The sequence below is a fragment of the Castor canadensis genome, chromosome 11 (genome assembly GCF_047511655.1).
Source record: "Castor canadensis chromosome 11, mCasCan1.hap1v2, whole genome shotgun sequence".
NCBI classification, from domain to species: domain Eukaryota; kingdom Metazoa; phylum Chordata; class Mammalia; order Rodentia; family Castoridae; genus Castor; species Castor canadensis.
In genome coordinates, this window is record NC_133396.1 from 104,940,956 (window position 1) to 104,958,429 (window position 17,474).

Sequence of the window (17,474 nt, forward strand, 5' to 3'; positions counted from 1 at the left end):
AGGGCGTGCATAGCAAAGGCTCTCAGCAAAACATCCTAAGACATACTTGGAAGAAAGTAAAATGTCTTAGGAGAGTAAAATGTCTTAGTAATACTTTAGGAAAATTAATTTTAAACAAGCTTGAAGAAAGGAGGAGAGGCTCCTAGGAAGGAGACCAATACTGAAGGGACCCATGAAATTTGTGCTAGGGATCGGCGGGGGGGCGGGGGGAAGATTTAGGGAGGAAATGGTCTGTTGGACCCTTTGCAGCATACCACTGGGGAGAGAGCTATCAGACTCACAGCTGAATTACGAGGCCCTTGGCAGGAAGATATGCTGAGAGCTGGGGTCATAAGCTAGATGGAGTATGCACATATGAATAAAATAAAAATTAAAAAAAAAAAAAAAAGAAGCTAGATGGTGTCATACAAACATAGAAGACCTGTTGCCTCGGCCACTGGCAGAGATAGACACAGGGTCTGCGCCTGTACATGCTCCCATCCCACAGCCACATGACCCTCCTGACTGCTGTCTGCCCAGTTTCTATGCCTGTGAGGGAGGCAGCATGGATGATAGGGTGTGGGTGATCTGCACATGGGTGTCTGAGTGTCTTTTGGGGGCATATGGTACATGCTTTGGTGAAGTTGGTGAGTAGGTGTATGCTTTATTAATATCTCTTAGGCCTATACCTCACAGTTGAGTGAGTTTACATGAGGAGGTGGTGCTTAAGGGTGTATATATGTATTTGCATGGGAGTACATGCTTGTCTGTTCTGTATGGGGTGGGAAAGGCACATTCATCTGCTGGGACCAGGGAGTGTGGTAGAGAGCATGGCTGGCTATATGCAGCTATTTCATCTTTCCTGTGAAACTGAGAGTTCTTTAAGAACAGAGCCAGTTTCCCGTCTTCCTTCTTCCTCACCCTCCCTGGAAAACCCAGAACAAGGTAGTTCTCTAAGCCTTTTGGGCCAAAGGAGACCTGCTAGGGTTCCCTCTTTTCTCCTGCTCTGCAGGCTAATTGGCGGGGCTACCGACAGCGGAAGATTTACCTGGAGCGCTTGCAGTATTTTAAAGCAAACGTGGATGCCGTAATCAAGGTAGCTGTAGTGGTTTGGGCCAGCTCCTATCTCTTGAGGGATCCTTGGAACAATTTTGTCATTTTTGTCCCTCCTTGTGACCTCTGGGTGACTGAATTGGCCTGGGTCTGTGAGTGGGCCTTCTGTGTGGCACTCTGAGGCAGTGTCTCTCTTCTCAGATCCAGGCCTGGGCCCGGATGTGGGCAGCTCGGAGACAATACCTCTGGCGTTTGCGCTACTTCCAGAAGAATGTGAGTGTCACCCTTCTCCCTTTCCCCCATGCCCAGCCTTTACCCATGAGGCCTTGGCAAGGACAGCCAGCCATCCTGTTCCCTTCTGTGTTCATGGCAGATTGACTCAGTTGTAAAGATCCAGGCATTTTTCCGAGCCAGGAAAGCCCAGGATGACTACAGGATGTTAGGTGAGCTGCCTAGTCCGATGGGGAGATAGGACCTCCAGAGTCAGGAGGTCTAGGTTTCCCTCTTGGGGAAGTCCTTCCTCCCTCTGTCCTGCACCTCTCCATCCAGGGATCTGGCCATCTGCCTCTGGGCAGCTACCTTCTTTCTCTTCCCACCTCTTCCCAGCTTGGCTTTTTCTATCTTTTCTCTTGCTATTGCACTAAGGCTACTGCTCTAGCCATCCTTTATCTTTTTCTTCTATTCAGCTCCTAGAGTTTCTAGAAGAATGTATTCTTCCCAGTATTTCTTAGCCTCCAGACTCCACTCAGAGCCCTTCTACTTACTAGCTGTGTGGCCCCAGGCAAGTTACCTAACCTCCTTTACACAATGGACATAATGATGATACCTATGCTGAGGATGAAATGAATTAAGGTGCTACATTTTATCCAATCCAAGATGCCACAATCTTTCTTTTTTTTCTTTTGCAGTACTGGGACTTGAACTCAAGGCCCACCCCTTGAGCCACTCCACCAGCCCTTTTTTATGATGAGTTTTTTCGAGATAGAGTCTTGCGTGAACTATTTGCCTGGGCTGGCTTTGAACCTTAATCCTCCTGATTTCTGCCTCCTGAGTAGCTGAGATTATAGGCATGAGCCCCTGGTGCCTGGCACCATCATCTTTTTTTTTTTCTTTTTGGTGGTACTGGGGATTGAACTCAGGGCTTCACAATTGCAAGGGAGGTGCTCTACCATTTAAGGCACACTCCCAGCCTCTAAGATGCCATCGTCTTGTCTTAGTTTTCACAGTTCTTCACTCCTTGAAGATCTGCCTTCCACTGAAGCCAGATTAATCCATTAAACTTGTACATGTGATCTTGTCACTCTCTTGTTTAAGACCTGCCATGGCATGGTGGCTCATGCCTGTAATCCCAGCTACTTGGGAGGTGATCAAAAGGATAGCAAAAAGTTAGTGAGACCTCATCTCAATTAATGAGCTGGGTGTGGTGGAGCATGCCTGTGGATCCCACTTACATGGGAAGCATAGGTAGGAGGATCCAGGTCATGGAAGGGAGCAGTGCGGGAAACTGGGTCAAGGCAGTGGGGTATTGTGCTGTCTGAGGCTGGCCCAGGGTGAAAACATGAGACCTATCTTAAAAAAAAAATTAATAACCTAAAAGAACAAAAGGGGCTGGAGTTGTTCTTCAAATAGTAGAGCTCCTATCTAGCAAGCACAGGGCCCTGAGTTCAAACCCCAGTACTGCCCCCCCCAAAAACAAGACCTGTTGTGACTCCCCATTGTTCTGAAAATAAAATTCAGTCTCCTACCCACAATGCCCCAGTGCCTGTGATCCAGCCTCTGCACCTCTCCTCTCACCGACCCATCCCTCACACTCCCACCGTGCACTGTGCTCCAGACACTCTGGACTTCTAGCTCCTCCCAAACAGCTGTATTCACCTCTCATCTCTTCTTCCCAGATAGCAGGAGGGACCTCACCTCCTCTGGAAGCAGTTCTACACTTCTTAGTAGAAGCAGGGCCATTTTACTTTCCCAAAGGTTCCCAAGTTCACTCCTCTCAAAGCACCACCCACACTGTAGTGAATCAGGGCCCATTTGCCTAGATCCCCTTCTAGACTGCCTTTAGGAACAGGCCCTAGTTTCCTTCACTTTCTAAATCTCCTTCACTCATTACTAGCTGTGTAGCCTAAGGTAAGTTACCTACCCTCTCTGAGCCTAAATGAGCTCATCAGTAAGATGAATGGTTATAGTCTCCTCACCTCTTAGGGTTGTTTTAAAACACTTGGAGCTGTGCATAGTGGTGCACACCTGTAGTCCCAGCACTTAGGAAGGGGAGGTATGAGGATCATGAGTCTGAGGCCTGTCTGTACTATATAGCAAATTCAAGGCCATCTGCTACATAATAAGACCCTGCTTCAAAAACCAAAAAAACACTTAGAATATTGTCTGTCTCATAATGTATACATGTGTATATATATGTGTATATGTGTGTGTAGACACATAATATATATACATAAATATACACTCATATACATATGTTATTGTTTTGTTATCCTTATAGCTTGGTTCAGAGGCTTTTTTTTTCTTTCTCACATACCAGATCACTATCTAGCTCTGACTGTCCTATACTATAAAGCCCCTTAACCACCCCATGTAGTGGGCCCTGTCCCAGTCCCACACACTTTTGACCAGAGTGTGGTGGAAAGTAAGAAGTGAGAGTAGAGGCTGATGGGGGAGGATGAGAAGCAAGTTAGTCCAGTAGGACAGGGTAGACAAAGTGGAGCAGGGAGGCTAGAAGGAGCATCAGCAGGAGGGGCTGGTCTGGCTTTGGTGTAAGAGGCCCAGGCAGGCATTCAGCCTGGAGCAGGGGAAAGACAGCTCTATGTCGTCCCCAGGTAAGACCCAAAGCTCAGGGTCCCCCCTGCTGGGCAGCCACTGACAGCCAGTCAGAAGAGGCCTGGGCTGGGGAGCTGCTGGCCTTTAGCAGAAAGGGGAGCTGAGGGTGGGCTCACTGGATGAGGGCTGTCCAGGAGGACTCTGGTGAGGCTTGTCTAACTCAGTGCTTCCTGCCTCCCACAGTGCATTCTCCTCACCCTCCCCTCAGTGTGGTGCGCAGATTTGCCCACCTCTTGAACCAGAGCCAGGAGGACTTCTCAGCTGAGGCAGAGCTGCTAAAGCTCCAGGAAGAGGTGGTCAGGAAGATTCGGTCCAATCAGCAGCTTGAGCAGGACCTCAACCTTATGGACATTAAGATAGGCTTGCTGGTAAAGAACCGGATCACCTTGCAGGTGAGGGGTCCACTGGCTCACCCCTTCCCCAAATCAAGCTCCTATGGAGAGGGGATGCTGACCATTCTCTGGTTGCTAATTAAATCTTTTTAAAATGTGTGCATTTTATCACCTGGCTCAGGTCCTTGTGTCAGTGGCCCTCTGCCCTGGTTGGAGATGTGTGATACAGTAGAAAGAACCCTGGTAGAATTGGTAGATGGGGCTATAGATGGTCATTTATGACATTTTCTTTTCTTTCTTTTATTTTTTGGCCTGAGATTTAAACTCAGGGCCTTACGCTTGCTAAGCAGGTGCTCTACCACTTGAGCCACTCCACCAGCCCTATAGGTGGCCATTTAATGTCAAAGTATATTTCCTTTTCAGTAAACTAGAATAATTTTCCCCAGACTAAATTTGTAAATTACAAATATGAAATGATCTAATGATGTCTAATAAAAAATAGTAACAAAAACCAAGTAGATACAGTGCTTCTGCCCGGCAAACCAGTCCTCTTCGGAGACTCACCTCTGTGAGCACAGAGGTGCCAGATGGTCTCAGGGCAATAGGAGCAGCCCCAGAACTGCCGAGCAGCCACACCTCTGCCTTGAACAACAGAAAGCCCTGGTTCCTCCAGATGCTGATTCTAGACCATATGTTCCATGCTTGATGCTGGCCTGGGCTGGCTCATATTGCCCACTCCCTGTCCCCTGCAGGAGGTCGTCTCCCACTGCAAGAAGCTGACCAAGAAGAATAAGGAGCAGCTGTCAGATATGATGATTCTAGACAAGCAGAAGGGATTAAAGTCTCTGAGCAAGGAGAAACGGCAGAAGCTAGAAGCTTACCAACATCTCTTATACCTGCTCCAGGTGAGCAGAGGACTCCCAAAGGGGAAGTCTCTATGTCCTCTGAGGACCTGGGACCTTGAAGCCTTCTTCTCTGTGCCTTTTCCTCCATCTAAGATGTCCTTTTCCTCCATCTAAGATGTCCTTTCCCATAATCCCAATGCCCTGTCCCCAGGAAAAGATACTGCCTCTCCCTATTTGTCTGGAATGTTTCTCGTACTTGCTTTCTCCACTCCAAGTTTCCTTATGCGATGGATTGTTAGTCCTCCAAGTGCATCATTAGCCCTGCCTGTCTCCCCGATTGCTTGCAGACTCAACCAATCTACTTGGCCAAGCTGATCTTTCAGATGCCACAGAACAGAACCACTAAGTTCATGGAGGCAGTGATTTTCAGTCTGTACAACTATGCCTCCAACCGTCGAGAGGCCTACCTCCTGCTCCAACTATTCAAGACAGCACTCCAGGAGGAAATTGAGTGAGCTTCCCTAACACACAGGGTGGCGGTGGGGGATGCCCCTGGGGCTCCTTCACTGGGTGACAGCTCCTTGAAGTATAGTGGTAAACTAGCATCAGAAGACTGCTCGTCCCTGCCTCCTGTGGAGATACTACAACTTCCCTGGCATAGCCTGATGGGAGGATGGGGGGTGACATGTTAGCAGAAAGAATGAGACAGATAGCAGGACATTTCTTAAGACAGGGGCATCATAGCAGGCTTTGAAGAGCCAAAATCTCAAAAAGGGAAAGCAACTATTTGTCCTACCTAGAAGCATGAGACCAGATTTACCTACCTCTTGAACCACAGGTCAAAGGTGGAGCAGCCCCAGGATGTGGTGACAGGCAACCCAACAGTGGTGAGGCTGGTGGTGAGATTCTACCGAAATGAAAGGGGACAAAGTGCCCTGCGGGAGATCCTGGGCAAGGTTATCCAGGACGTGCTGGAGGACAAGGTACTTAGTGTCCACACAGACCCTGTCCATCTCTACAAGAGCTGGATCAATCAGACTGAGGCCCAGACAGGGCAGCGCAGGTGAGCAAATAGGCTCAGTTTGATCAGCTCTGGCTTGGGCCTCCCTGGGGAAACTTGGGTGTGTTCGAAGGTGACATGAATGAGCAAGGTGATTTATCCAAAGATGATGCCAGCCCTACAGAATAAATAAGGTAGCCTTTCAGACCCCTCTGGTAATTAACATGGCACTGGTGTAAATAACTCCAGACCTGGTGAGCTTAACATAAAATGAGCACAGATGAATATGCAAATGTGCTTAATTGCTGTGTCAGGGCTTGGAATGGATTGCCAGATTTGCTAGGAGTTAGGATATAGACTCCTTATTGATAGGGGTACACATGAATATTTAGATTTACATATAAATAAGCAAATGAGATAGTGGGAAAAGTAGATTGACCTTATAGGTTGAGAGCTTTACTCAGGTTCATAGGTACCAGGGCGTACGAGCCACTGAGGAGAGCTGGCAATCCTGGTGGCTGCTCTGAATAGCATGAAAAGCTGTAGATGGGTGAAATACAAGACCCCAGTTTTCTCTGTTGTCCTAACTGCCAAGGATTATATGATGACAGCCTCCTGATTTCTTCTGCTTCTTCTTAGGAATCTTTGCACAGATTCCAGGTCCTCCATTCCTTCCTATCCTCTGCCAGCCTCACTGTGGTTACTGCAACTTTCTTCTTCATCTTCTGCCCACATTGCTACAGTCTTCCCTGCATTGTTACTGCTATTGTGGCCCTTCCCCTGGCATGGTAGCCACCCTTAGTGTGTCTGTATGAGACAACAATGAGTTGTAAATTCTCCCTCTGGTACCTAGGAGGTGGAAATAGCTTTTTTGGCTATTTTGGAGATGGGGGGGTCTCATGAACTATTTGCCTGGGCTATTGTCAGAGAAGAGCTTAGGGAAGAAGGGGTCCAGCTTCACCTTGTCTTTCTTTGCCCACAGCCATCTCCCCTACGATGTCACCCCTGAGCAGGCCTTGAGCCACCCCGAGGTCCAGAGAAGACTAGATATCTCCCTGCGCAACCTCCTTGCCATAACCGATAAATTCCTTGTCGCCATCATTTCATCTGTGGACCAAATTCCGTATGTGTAACAGTCTTGTCCCAGGCTAGGCAGGGGATGTCAAGAAGTCCAGGCCATGGTGGAGAAAGCAGAGCAGGATCTTGGTCCTGAAGGGAGGAAGGTGGGAAGGGACACTGAGCTGGAGGTACTCAGAGGGGCTCCAATGTATAGACCATGCTGGAAGCCCCAGTAGGGAGCTGAGCTGCAATACAGCAACCAAGCCTGTGTGTGTGACCCATCAGGTTTTCACTGGAGCCAGAGGCAGGAACCTGAAGTAATGATTGTCTGAGAAATGAGGATAAAATGGGACACTTTGGTTCACAAAATGAAAAAAAGGAAGGGAGGAAGAAGGAAAAACTTCAAACTAGGAAAGCCCTTTATAGGTCTCTTCTTTTTAATAATTTAGTCAGTAAATGTTTTGTGAAAATCAACTGAATAAGGATACTAGCCAGGTGAGTCATCTAGATCCATCACTCAGCCTGCCAGCTTTCCTAGAGCTTGGCACTGCCCAGGGCTGGGTGGAGTGCTGGAGGAGAGGTAACCCAGATTTCATAACCCAGTCTCAAACTGGAGAACTGGATTAAGGGTTTGCAATTAGGAGTCAGGAAAGGATGTCTTAAGTCTAAGAAAGAAAAATACATAATGAGTTGTAAATTCTGTCTCTGGTATCCAAGTAGGTAGAAATAGCATTTTTGGTTATTTTGGAGATGTGGTGGGGGGGGGTCTCATGAACTATTTATCTGGGTCAGCCTCAGGCTGTGAATTGTGATCTTCCTGATCTCAGACTCCCAGGTAGCTAGGATTATAGGCATGAGCCACTGGTGCTCAGCAGTGGAAATAGCATTTAAACGAATTTAACTTTGTAGGTAGCATATCTATTATAAGAGTAATAAAGTCTAGCACATTTGAATGGAACTCCACCATTACTGATTACTTTCACAGACATCATTCCTCACAAACACCCTGTGAGACAGAGAGGGCAAGAGTGGTCATTCCCATTTTTCAGAACAGGGAATAGACCTCAGAGGGAAAGGAAACATCCTAAGGTGGTATCTCATTGGTATGCAGTCAAGACTAGAGTGTCTCTCCCAACTCATTGATCTCCTGGGGCCCCATCACAGTTCAGACAGGTGCTGTGATAGCTAACAACCTCCAGGGCTATTTTGGCTGTGAGTATCAGATACCCAAGAGATAAGCTAAAGGTACCTCCCTAGGGAGGTTGAGGGATATTGTGAACTAGGGTGTTCTGCAGGGGAGACTGGAGGGTCTCAAAGAAGAGGCTCAGCCAGGTGCCAGTGGCTCATGCCTGTAACCCTAGCTACTTGGGAGGCAGAGATCAGGAGGATTGCATTTTGAAGCCAGCCTGGGGAAATGGTTCATGAGACCCTATCTCAAAAATAACCAACACAAAAGGGCTGGCACAGTGGTTCAAGTGATAGAGTGCCTACCTAGCAAGCATGAGGCCCTGAGGTCAAATCCTAGTACTGCAAAAGAAAAAAAAAAGAAGAAGAAAAAGAAGAGGCTTTGGAGCCAGGCATGGTGGCATGTCCATAATCCCAACATGTGGGAGACTGAGACAGGAGAATGGGGGAGTGCAGCAGGGGCCAGTTCTGGATAGAAGAAGGACAGTGCTTTGAGCTCTACTCTGGTGTGACTGAGGCTGGGGAGGAGAGGTAATCAGGCACTCACTCATGCCCTGAGCCCTGGGACAAAGATATGGGCAGAGTCACAGTGTGCCTATTGCTTTACCCCCAAGGTATGGGATGCGATATGTGGCCAAAGTCCTGAAGACAACCCTGGCAAAGAAGTTCCCCAATGCCACAGAGAGTGAGATCTATAAGGCAAGTGTTGTCTTCCTCCCCCACTTCCAGGACCCTCTTTTGCCCTCTGGTGCCTGTGATCCCCAGACAGACAAAAGAACAGAAAACCCAATGTTGTAAAAAGCCAAGGAGGAAAATATGCCCTGCCCTATAAATTGAGCCTGGCCCACCAGCAGGCTTTGGGTGGCAGATGGAAAGGCAGGTGGGGCGTAAGACAACAGAATGGACAGCCCTGGGCCTCTTGTCAGATTTGGGTCCTAACCCAATTCTTGCTCAAGTTTGCTGCATGACCTTGAGCACTGCCCACCTGCTTTGGGTCTATTCTTTCTGTGACTGACTGATGGGTTGGCCCAGGTGATGGTGATCCCTTCCAGACATGTGAGGCCATAGCTGTCAAGGTGGCCTCTGGCCCATTCTCTTCCCTCAGGTGGTGGGGAACCTCCTGTACTACCGCTTCCTGAACCCAGCCGTGGTAGCTCCCGATGCCTTTGACATTGTGGCTATGGCAGCAGGCAGTGCCCTGGCTGCCCCCCAGCGCCATGCCCTGGGGGCTGTGGCTCAGCTCCTGCAACATGCTGCAGCTGGCAAGGCCTTCTCTGGGGAAAGCCAGCACCTGCGGGTCCTGAATGACTATCTGGAGGAAACACACCTCAAGTTCAGGTCTGGGGTCCTGACTTCCTATTCCTCTCTGTCCCTTTCTCTCTGCTTCTCATGGTTCACATGCCACCTCTCCCCTTGGAGTCCAAGCACGGGAAGAGGCACAGAGGTGAGGGGTATAGTGAGGGCTGGAGGCTGGGTTGTGGAAGGACTCCCCGGCAAAGGGAAAAGGGTACTATAAGAGGAGGTTGTTTGGGCAGAATGCCAGGACAGAGGTAGGAGAGGACAAAAGTGGAGCTGGAACTGAGACTAGATATTCAAAACTGGCTTGAGCAGCCCTGGAGGGGCCCAGGGAAGGGAAGAGGGGGATAAAACATGGCAGAAATGCCAGCCTTGCCTACTCTGATGTGCCCTTACTCTGGGGATAGGAAGTTTATCTGCAGAGCCTGCCAGGTGCCAGAGCCAGAGGAGCGTTTCACGATGGATGAATACTCAGACATGGTGGCCGTGGCCAAACCCATGGTGTACATCACCGTGGGGGAGCTGGTCAGCACGCACAGGGTGAGGGACCACAAACTGGAGGGCACCAGGTAGGAGGGCAGGGCTCTGGATGTCCCCCATAGGAGCAGGATGGCCCAGCTTAGCCCCTGCACCTCCTTTCCTTCCTTTATCTGTAGCTGTTGCTGGAGCACGAGGACTGGATCGCCCCCGACCATCGGGATCCCCTGCACCAGATACTGGAGGACCTTGGAGAGCTGCCCAGTATCCCTGACCTCATTGGTGCGTGCCCTCCTTGGCAGCTGGGGCCAGCTAGGGGCCTACAGGGAGGGACTGACAGCATGTGGGCAGGGCCTTTGAGTGTGCCTGAACAGACTGGTCACATGCCATGTGGCTGTTATCCTCTCTGTCCCTCTCTCCTTATTCTGAGATGAACATAGGCACACTGCTTGATATGGAGTGGACAGACAGTATAGGGACCTAGTACCATCATATCAATGAACAATTAAGCCATGTACTAGAGACATGGAGGAATAGGGTGGGTCCTAAAATGTTTCTCTGATGAGGAGTGGTTCTGGGCTGTGGAATCAGAGGAAGCCAGCTTACCAGAGTAGAAGGGCAGAATTAAGGGCAGGGAGCCAGGAGCTACAGGCTGCAGAAGACATAGCCCCTGGCACCCAGGCTTAAAGCATGGGGAGACACAGCCACAGTAACTTATGCAAGGTCTTCCATGGATACTCAGGGTTGAGGGCATGGTGTGGTAAGGCAGTACACATTCCATGGGGCAGTATGGAAAGACTTCCTGAAAGAGGTGTACAGAGGAGCACCTCTGCCACAACCCCATCCTGTGTCTGTGTGCATGTGGGTGTGTATGTCTGTCCCTTTCATTCCTCACCCCACCTCAGGAGAGAACTTGGCTGCAGATGGGCACGTGGATCTGAGCAAGCTTGAAGTGTCCCTGACACTCACCAACAAGTTTGAAGGGCTAGAGGCAGATGCTGATGACACCAATGCCCAGAGCCTACTTCTGAGGTGGGTGCAGTGGCCCCCCAGGCCTAGGGCCAATATGATGGCTCTGAGGGGACCACTTCACCTGCTCCTTCAGGAAATTCTCCCTGAAGCTTAACCCACGTTCTACTTCCTGCAGTCTCAGCTATTTTGGCAACCTCAGCTTTTTTGCTTGGGGGTTATAGCTGAAAGCAAAAGAATAATTAAGATTCCTTAATCATTTGTATGGACAAGCAGTATCAGTGGCTCATGCCTTGTAATCCTAGCGACTCAGGAGGCTTAAATCAGGAGGATCATGGTTTAAGGCCAGCCCAGGAAAATAGTTCCCAGACCTGATCTCCAAAATAACCAGAGCAAAATGGACTAGAGGTGTGGCTCAAATGGTAGAGCTCCTGCTTTGCAAGCTCAAGGCCTTGAGTTCAAATCCTAATCTCACCAAAAAAAAAAAAAAAGATATGGGCAATGACAGGTGTTTGCGCACTGTTAGCATTTCACCTTAGGGACAAGCGTGAGGTAGGTGATGGTCTCCTTCTCCATGGTGAAAAAGGACAGTTGCGAGACTCCTCCAAGTCCTGCAGCCAGTGGGAGGCACAGCTGAGTTCTCACTCCCCATTCTTATGATAGTCAGGGGAATGGCATGGAACTCTTCTTTCCACTTTGGCAAAGCAAGGCACTGCCCTAGCAGGGCTGGGCTGGTCATCTGGGCAGAAGAAGAGCCAAATTACCGGCTCCATCTCCCTGCCAATAAGGGAACCCCTCTATCCATTCATTTGCTCAATAAACAAGCGAGCAGGTATTGTGCTTTGTCCTGCCATAGAAGGGCTAATAGCCAGCAGTCAGAAAGCCACAGAGAGGTGGGGGGTGTCAGGGGCAGTGAGAGCTCAGGAGAAGGGACACCTGGACTAGGAGGAAGAAGTGCAAACTCCAAAGAAAGACAGTTTGAGGGAAGGTGTTTTAGCCCCCTCCTCACATCCCAAGCATCCCTGGCAGCCGTGACATGGGGGCAGGGTCAACTTACCCTCAGATGTCTGGCCAGCCCATGTCAAGACCATTCTCCAGCCCTCACCTCTCTCACCACCTCCTTCCTCCTGCAGCACCAAGCAGATGCTGGCTGATATCATTCAGTTCCACCCTGGGGACTCCCTTGAGGAGATTCTGGCCCTCTCTGCTTCTAAACAACAGGTGAGTGACTGGACCAGTCTACCAGGTTGGTCTCATGTACCCTACCTCCCCTAAACACTGCCAATCTCCCCTCCCTCCCCACAGTCTGCCACAATAGTATCTTGGCTCACCAGTCATGAGCACTCTGGAGAGCCAAGCTTCTGCCATTGACACCACAGACCAAGAGAACAGCCCAGCCTCAGAGAGCTTCTGGCTACAAAGTCCTGGGCCTCACCTCCCTTCCACTCCCCACACTGAGATGAGTGCCCCTATGCCAGCACTGGGCTTGTAGGGAGTGCCAAAGGGCAGTCTGGGAGGCTACCCTAAAGAACCCCAAGGGCTTTGCTCTGAAAAGATGGTTATCTACTTGGAGGTCCAGAGGCAGGAGAGGGTGGGAAGTGGTGGAGGGCAGGGACAGCTGGGCTAGCCAGCATGAAGACAGTCAGGAACTTTCCAGAAAATGGTGCTGGTGACCAGTAGGGCATGTCCTAAAGCAGAACATGAAGGGAAGTGTCCCCACATACCCTGCATCCATCGTTGGGAAGCCACAGCCAGTGTCTAGCTGAATCCTTTGTGCTGCAGCTTTGTTTGGATCCCCTTTGGGCCCCTCCTCCCCTATGGCAATCCATGAGGCCCTTCCATGAGTCACACCATGTGTTATCATCTTATGCCTCCATGTTGTCCACCAGTTGTACCCTCCCCTGCCACCATTCCACGAGAAGCTATGCTCTGGGGGCACTTTCCTGATGACACTAGAAAAGTGCACAGGGTTCTCTTTGTTGCTGTGACCTCAGTGTCTGTCGTGGGGCAGGAAGGACAGCCTGGTAGCCCCCTCAGCATCTCTGCTCCCCAGGAAGCCGCCCACAAGCGAATGATGTGCCGACGCCAGGCCTGTGAGGCCCAGACCCCAGAGCTGCTACGACGGCACCGCTCCCTGATGGCCCACTCCCTCCTGCCTCTGGCAGAGAAGCAACGTCGTGTCCTGCGGAATCTTCGTCGACTCGAGGGCCTGGGGTTGGTCAGTGCCAGCGACGGCTACCAGGGGCTGGTGGATGAGCTGGCCAAGGTAACAACCCTGTGTGCCTGCTATGTGCATGCACAAGTGCACCTCTGTACATGCACAGGTGGAGTCACAGTGCTGGCATTCCAAGGGCAGGCTCTCCTCTCTAGTGAGTGCCACCTGAAATTGTCACCAGCCAAAGGAAAGCTGAGGGTTCTATTTGAAGGACACATTCTAAAATCAGTCGTGGAGGGGGATTTCTTCAAACTCTTTTACTAAAGCACCAGGATCCTGGAAACGGGTTACTCGTCTATTGAAGAGAGGTCTTGAAGACATACCTTGAGGGTCTGGGATGACATCCTTGAGATTGTCCTCCTCCTAGGAAAAGCAGTCTAGAGCTGTCTCTTCCTGCTTTTGTTGTTGTTGTTGTTTGTTTTGTTTTGTTTTTGTGGTGCTGGGGATCAAACTCGGGGCCTCATGCATGCTAGGCAAGCATTCTACCACCAAGCTACACCCCCAACCCTCCTCTTCCTGCTTTTCCTAAACATCCTTGAAATTAATGAGTGAGTTATTCTTGGATCTTTGTCAGGCCATGAGCCTATTTAACCAGGAAGGGCCAACAGAGCTCCTCCCTCCGTTTCCTAAACTCCAGGACATCCGAAACCAGCGCAGGCACCGTCAGCGGCGGAAGGCAGAGCTGGTGAAGCTGCAGGCCACATTCCAGGGCCTGAGTGCTAAGACCACATTCTATGAGGAACAGGGAGACTACTACAGCCAGTACATCCGGGCCTGCCTGGACCACCTGGGCCCCAGATCCAAGTGGGTGCTGCTTTCCTGTACAAATTACCTGTGCTCTCTCACCACTGCTCATATTGACCTTTTTCTGTCTGTCTCCCAGCTTTGAAAGGGAAATCTCACCCAGCACAGCACAGTCCCCTCCTTACTGGTGTTTGAGTCCCACTCAAGGCCTTGGGCTGAAGTACAGCTCCTTCTTCTGTCTTCCACCAATGAGAAGTCTTCTCAGACCTAATTTCCTTCCTGCCAGCCACAGAGAACCAGGTTGTCTTTGGTAGTGAAGAGTGGTGAATGAATTCTCTGTTGCCTTCTTTTAATCAGGAGTTCGGGGAAGGGGAAGAAGCAGCCATGTCTTCATTACACTGCGGCCCAGCTCCTGCAGAAGGGTGTCTTGGTGGAAATTGAAGATCTCCCCACCTCTCAGTATGTAACTTTGGAGGGCAGATGTGGGATCCTTCTTGTCCCCTGATAGGGGGAGGGAGCTCTGGGGAAATAGCTCTGGGCAAGGCACTGGGTGAAAGAGAAGGCAAGTGGTCCCTGCCTTGAAGGTGCTGCTGGAGTGATGAAGGAGACAGGGCAACCCCAGACAGAGAGTTCAGGACAACGGACATGGTCTAGCACGATTCTAGACACCCAGGGCAGAGGATGCTGGGAAAACTTCCTGAAGATACAAACAACTGGGCAGGGTCAGGCAGATAGATGGTGGGGGGCTGGAGGCATGGCTCAACAGTAGAGCATTGGCTTTGCAAGCATGAATCCCTGTGTTCAAACTCCAGTACTGCCAAAAAAAAAAAAAAAAAAGAGAGAGACAGAGAGAGAAAGAGATGGTGTGAACAGAAGTACAATTGGAAGCCTGCACCGGTGACTCCCCGTAATCCTAGCTACTTATGAGGCAGACATCAGGAGGATCAAGGTTCGAAGCCAGCCTGGGGAAATGGTTCATGAGACCCTATCTTGAAAATACCCTCCACAAAAAATGGCTGGTAGAGTGTAGGCCCTGAATTCAAACCCCAGTACCACAAAAAAAAAGGGGGGGGGCTGCTGGAGTTGTCCCAAGGTGTAGGCCCTGTGTTCAAGCCCCAGTACCACAAAAAAAAAAAAGTACACTTGGAAGAAGACAGAGAGCTGGGTCCCCCTAGGAGTGACAGAAAGGAAGCCTGAGCTCTGGATGACAAACACTGCTGCCTCAGATGAGGAGCAGCAGCAAGAGCAGGACCATGGCCCTGGAAAAAGATGATGATCGAACAATCCCTACCTGACAGCTTTAGAAACGTCATCTTTGACATTATCCCTGGAAATGAAGCAGGAAAATTTGAAGTAAATGCCAAGTTCCTAGGTGTGGACATGGAGCGGTTTCAGCTTCACTATCAGGTGAGGAGACACTCCCATGAGTCCTCAAGACACCTGCTAAGCTTTAGGTGCTGGCCTCAGTTCCCTAGGTCTCAAATGACATCCGCTTGACTCCCCACCCAATCAGTATTGTCTGTTCCTGGAGAGAAGGGTGGGGGTCTGTGCAGCCTAAGTCCCCCACTGCCATGCATCAATGGGTAGGACGGGGCTGGTGGTGCCAGAAGTAGGATTAATGCTTGAAGCCCTGTCTCGTGTCAGGAGCTTTGTGCTTTTCTGTGTTACCTCACTTAATCCTCTCCACAGCTCTGGAGCATTATCCTAATTTTATAGGCTCTGAGGCTAAAAGGTTAAGAAGTCAGCCTCATGCATAACCAGTGTTCAGGGAAACAGTGATTTTAAATCCAAATCTTTTTTGCTCTGCTGTTTTGCCTTTTAAGTAAGAAAACTGATTTCCCCTGACTTTGCTGGTTTTGACATTTGTTTGAGTCATTGTGCCTCTCTCTCTTGGCCTCCGTTTCCTCATTTGTAAAGTAGGTTTTTTTCAATACCCTACTTGAGTGGCCAGTGCCACTGGCACTGTATAAGGCTCCATGACACTGGTGTTTAGTAGATTGCCTGGACCATAGCAGAAGCCCTTAAACCCTCTTCCTTTCCTCTTCCTTCCTAGGACCTCCTGCAGCTGCAGTATGAGGGTGTGGCTGTCATGAAGCTCTTCAACAAGGCCAAAGTTAACGTCAACCTCCTCATCTTCCTCCTCAACAAGAAGTTTCTGCAGAAGTGATGAAGACAGTGGGTTCCCAGGCCCCTCTTACCTCGATGGGTGCTCTTCTTTAACACTGACTCACCACTCTGCTTCCATACAGACACCCCGCGCTCAGGCCCTGGCAAGGCTCATGGATTCTCACCCCCTTCCTGGCTTGAAGGAGTTTGCCTACCTGGCCCCAGACAGCATTGCTTCTGACTGGCTCAAGTAGGCCTTACTCCCTAGTCCAGCTGTGTGTCTTTCACCACACATGACAGACCCCATGGTTTTCCAGCCAGACAGTGGGTATGAACCTAAGCCTGCACCTGTGCCTGGGAAAGCTATTGCTTTCGTGTCTGCTGCTGCCCTCCCGTGGTCACCCCAATATTACAAGCACTGCCCAGCAGCCTTATTTCCTCTCTACCCTCCTCTCTGAAGACCCCCAAAGCCAGGGTCAGGCTTTCTACCCTGCTTCTCACTTCATCAGCAATGGTGGTCCTGCCCTGCCAAAGCCCAGGCCCCTCTGCTACTGTAACAGTGCCCACCCTCCAGCCCCTCACCCCATACCTGGACAAGGAGTCAAGGTGCTATATAGTAGTATGGGCAAGATGACTTTCTATGAAACACAAATCTCGTTCCCTCATTTATATGTCTCTTTTATATGTGGCTCACCAGGATATTTATTCTCTCTCTCACCCCTACACCCCAGATCATTGTACACCTTAATCATGGTTTTAACTTCTTCATTTTTTTGAGCCAAAAGAGTTCTCATTTCCCCAATTCAAATTAACATCTATGCCATTCTTTTCTATCTTGTATTAAAGTCACCTTGGGTGAGGGTACTAGGGTCCCACTTGTGTTTGAGAGCTCATTATCTCAGCTTCCTACAGGACAAAGAGCAATCTTTCCCTTTTCTCTGTCACCCTCAGCACTTTTTCACCCTTAGAGCTGATTCTATCAGTGAGTTCGCACAGACCCGCCTCTACCACTGTCTGTCTGTCCACTCCACATCTTCCAACCAATCCCCTGTCCCTGTACGCCTTCTGGTTTCATCTTAATAAAAGCAGCTGGTACCCCCAAATCTATAGTTAGTCCCTTATTTCACTTTCTGTAAAGTTCTGGGGCACAGCTTCGCCGGGAGTACTGGGGATCCATCCTGTAGCCCTAGGCCTGCCTTGGGTGTGGGCCCATTCTGCCTGCTGGAGTTTGTAAAAACTTAATGAGATGTGGCATGTCTTCCTCTCTTCCCTCCCCCAGGGGACAAAGGAGGAAAGAATGCTTAGGTTTCAATTCTGATTTTTACTGTCCACTCTGAAGACTAAAGTGGAGAGGAGAAACCATTCCAAGTTCTACCCACCCA

At 49.8% G+C, this 17,474-nt stretch overlaps 1 protein-coding gene across 2 annotated transcripts in view; it reads left to right on the top strand.

The window, feature by feature from the left end:
* Window positions 1-17,195, top strand: part of Iqgap3 (IQ motif containing GTPase activating protein 3) — a 38,773-nt gene extending 21,578 nt beyond the window's left edge. The window contains exons 20-38 of one of the 2 annotated variants that reach the window (XM_074047828.1): window positions 992-1,075; window positions 1,234-1,305; window positions 1,406-1,475; window positions 4,048-4,256; window positions 4,949-5,101; window positions 5,389-5,552; window positions 5,880-6,104; window positions 7,024-7,164; window positions 8,900-8,984; window positions 9,391-9,623; window positions 9,989-10,121; window positions 10,238-10,340; window positions 10,964-11,090; window positions 12,161-12,248; window positions 13,081-13,293; window positions 13,880-14,046; window positions 14,344-14,445; window positions 15,285-15,393; window positions 16,040-17,195. In XM_074047828.1, the coding sequence (XP_073903929.1) occupies window positions 992-1,075; window positions 1,234-1,305; window positions 1,406-1,475; window positions 4,048-4,256; window positions 4,949-5,101; window positions 5,389-5,552; window positions 5,880-6,104; window positions 7,024-7,164; window positions 8,900-8,984; window positions 9,391-9,623; window positions 9,989-10,121; window positions 10,238-10,340; window positions 10,964-11,090; window positions 12,161-12,248; window positions 13,081-13,293; window positions 13,880-14,046; window positions 14,344-14,445; window positions 15,285-15,393; window positions 16,040-16,153 (2,592 nt within the window). In that variant the 3' untranslated portion in view covers window positions 16,154-17,195. The remainder of the gene's footprint in view (window positions 1-991; window positions 1,076-1,233; window positions 1,306-1,405; window positions 1,476-4,047; window positions 4,257-4,948; window positions 5,102-5,388; window positions 5,553-5,879; window positions 6,105-7,023; window positions 7,165-8,899; window positions 8,985-9,390; window positions 9,624-9,988; window positions 10,122-10,237; window positions 10,341-10,963; window positions 11,091-12,160; window positions 12,249-13,080; window positions 13,294-13,879; window positions 14,047-14,343; window positions 14,446-15,284; window positions 15,394-16,039) is intronic. The other variant, XM_074047829.1, reaches the window with a different exon arrangement.
* Window positions 17,196-17,474: the final 279 nt, after the last annotated feature.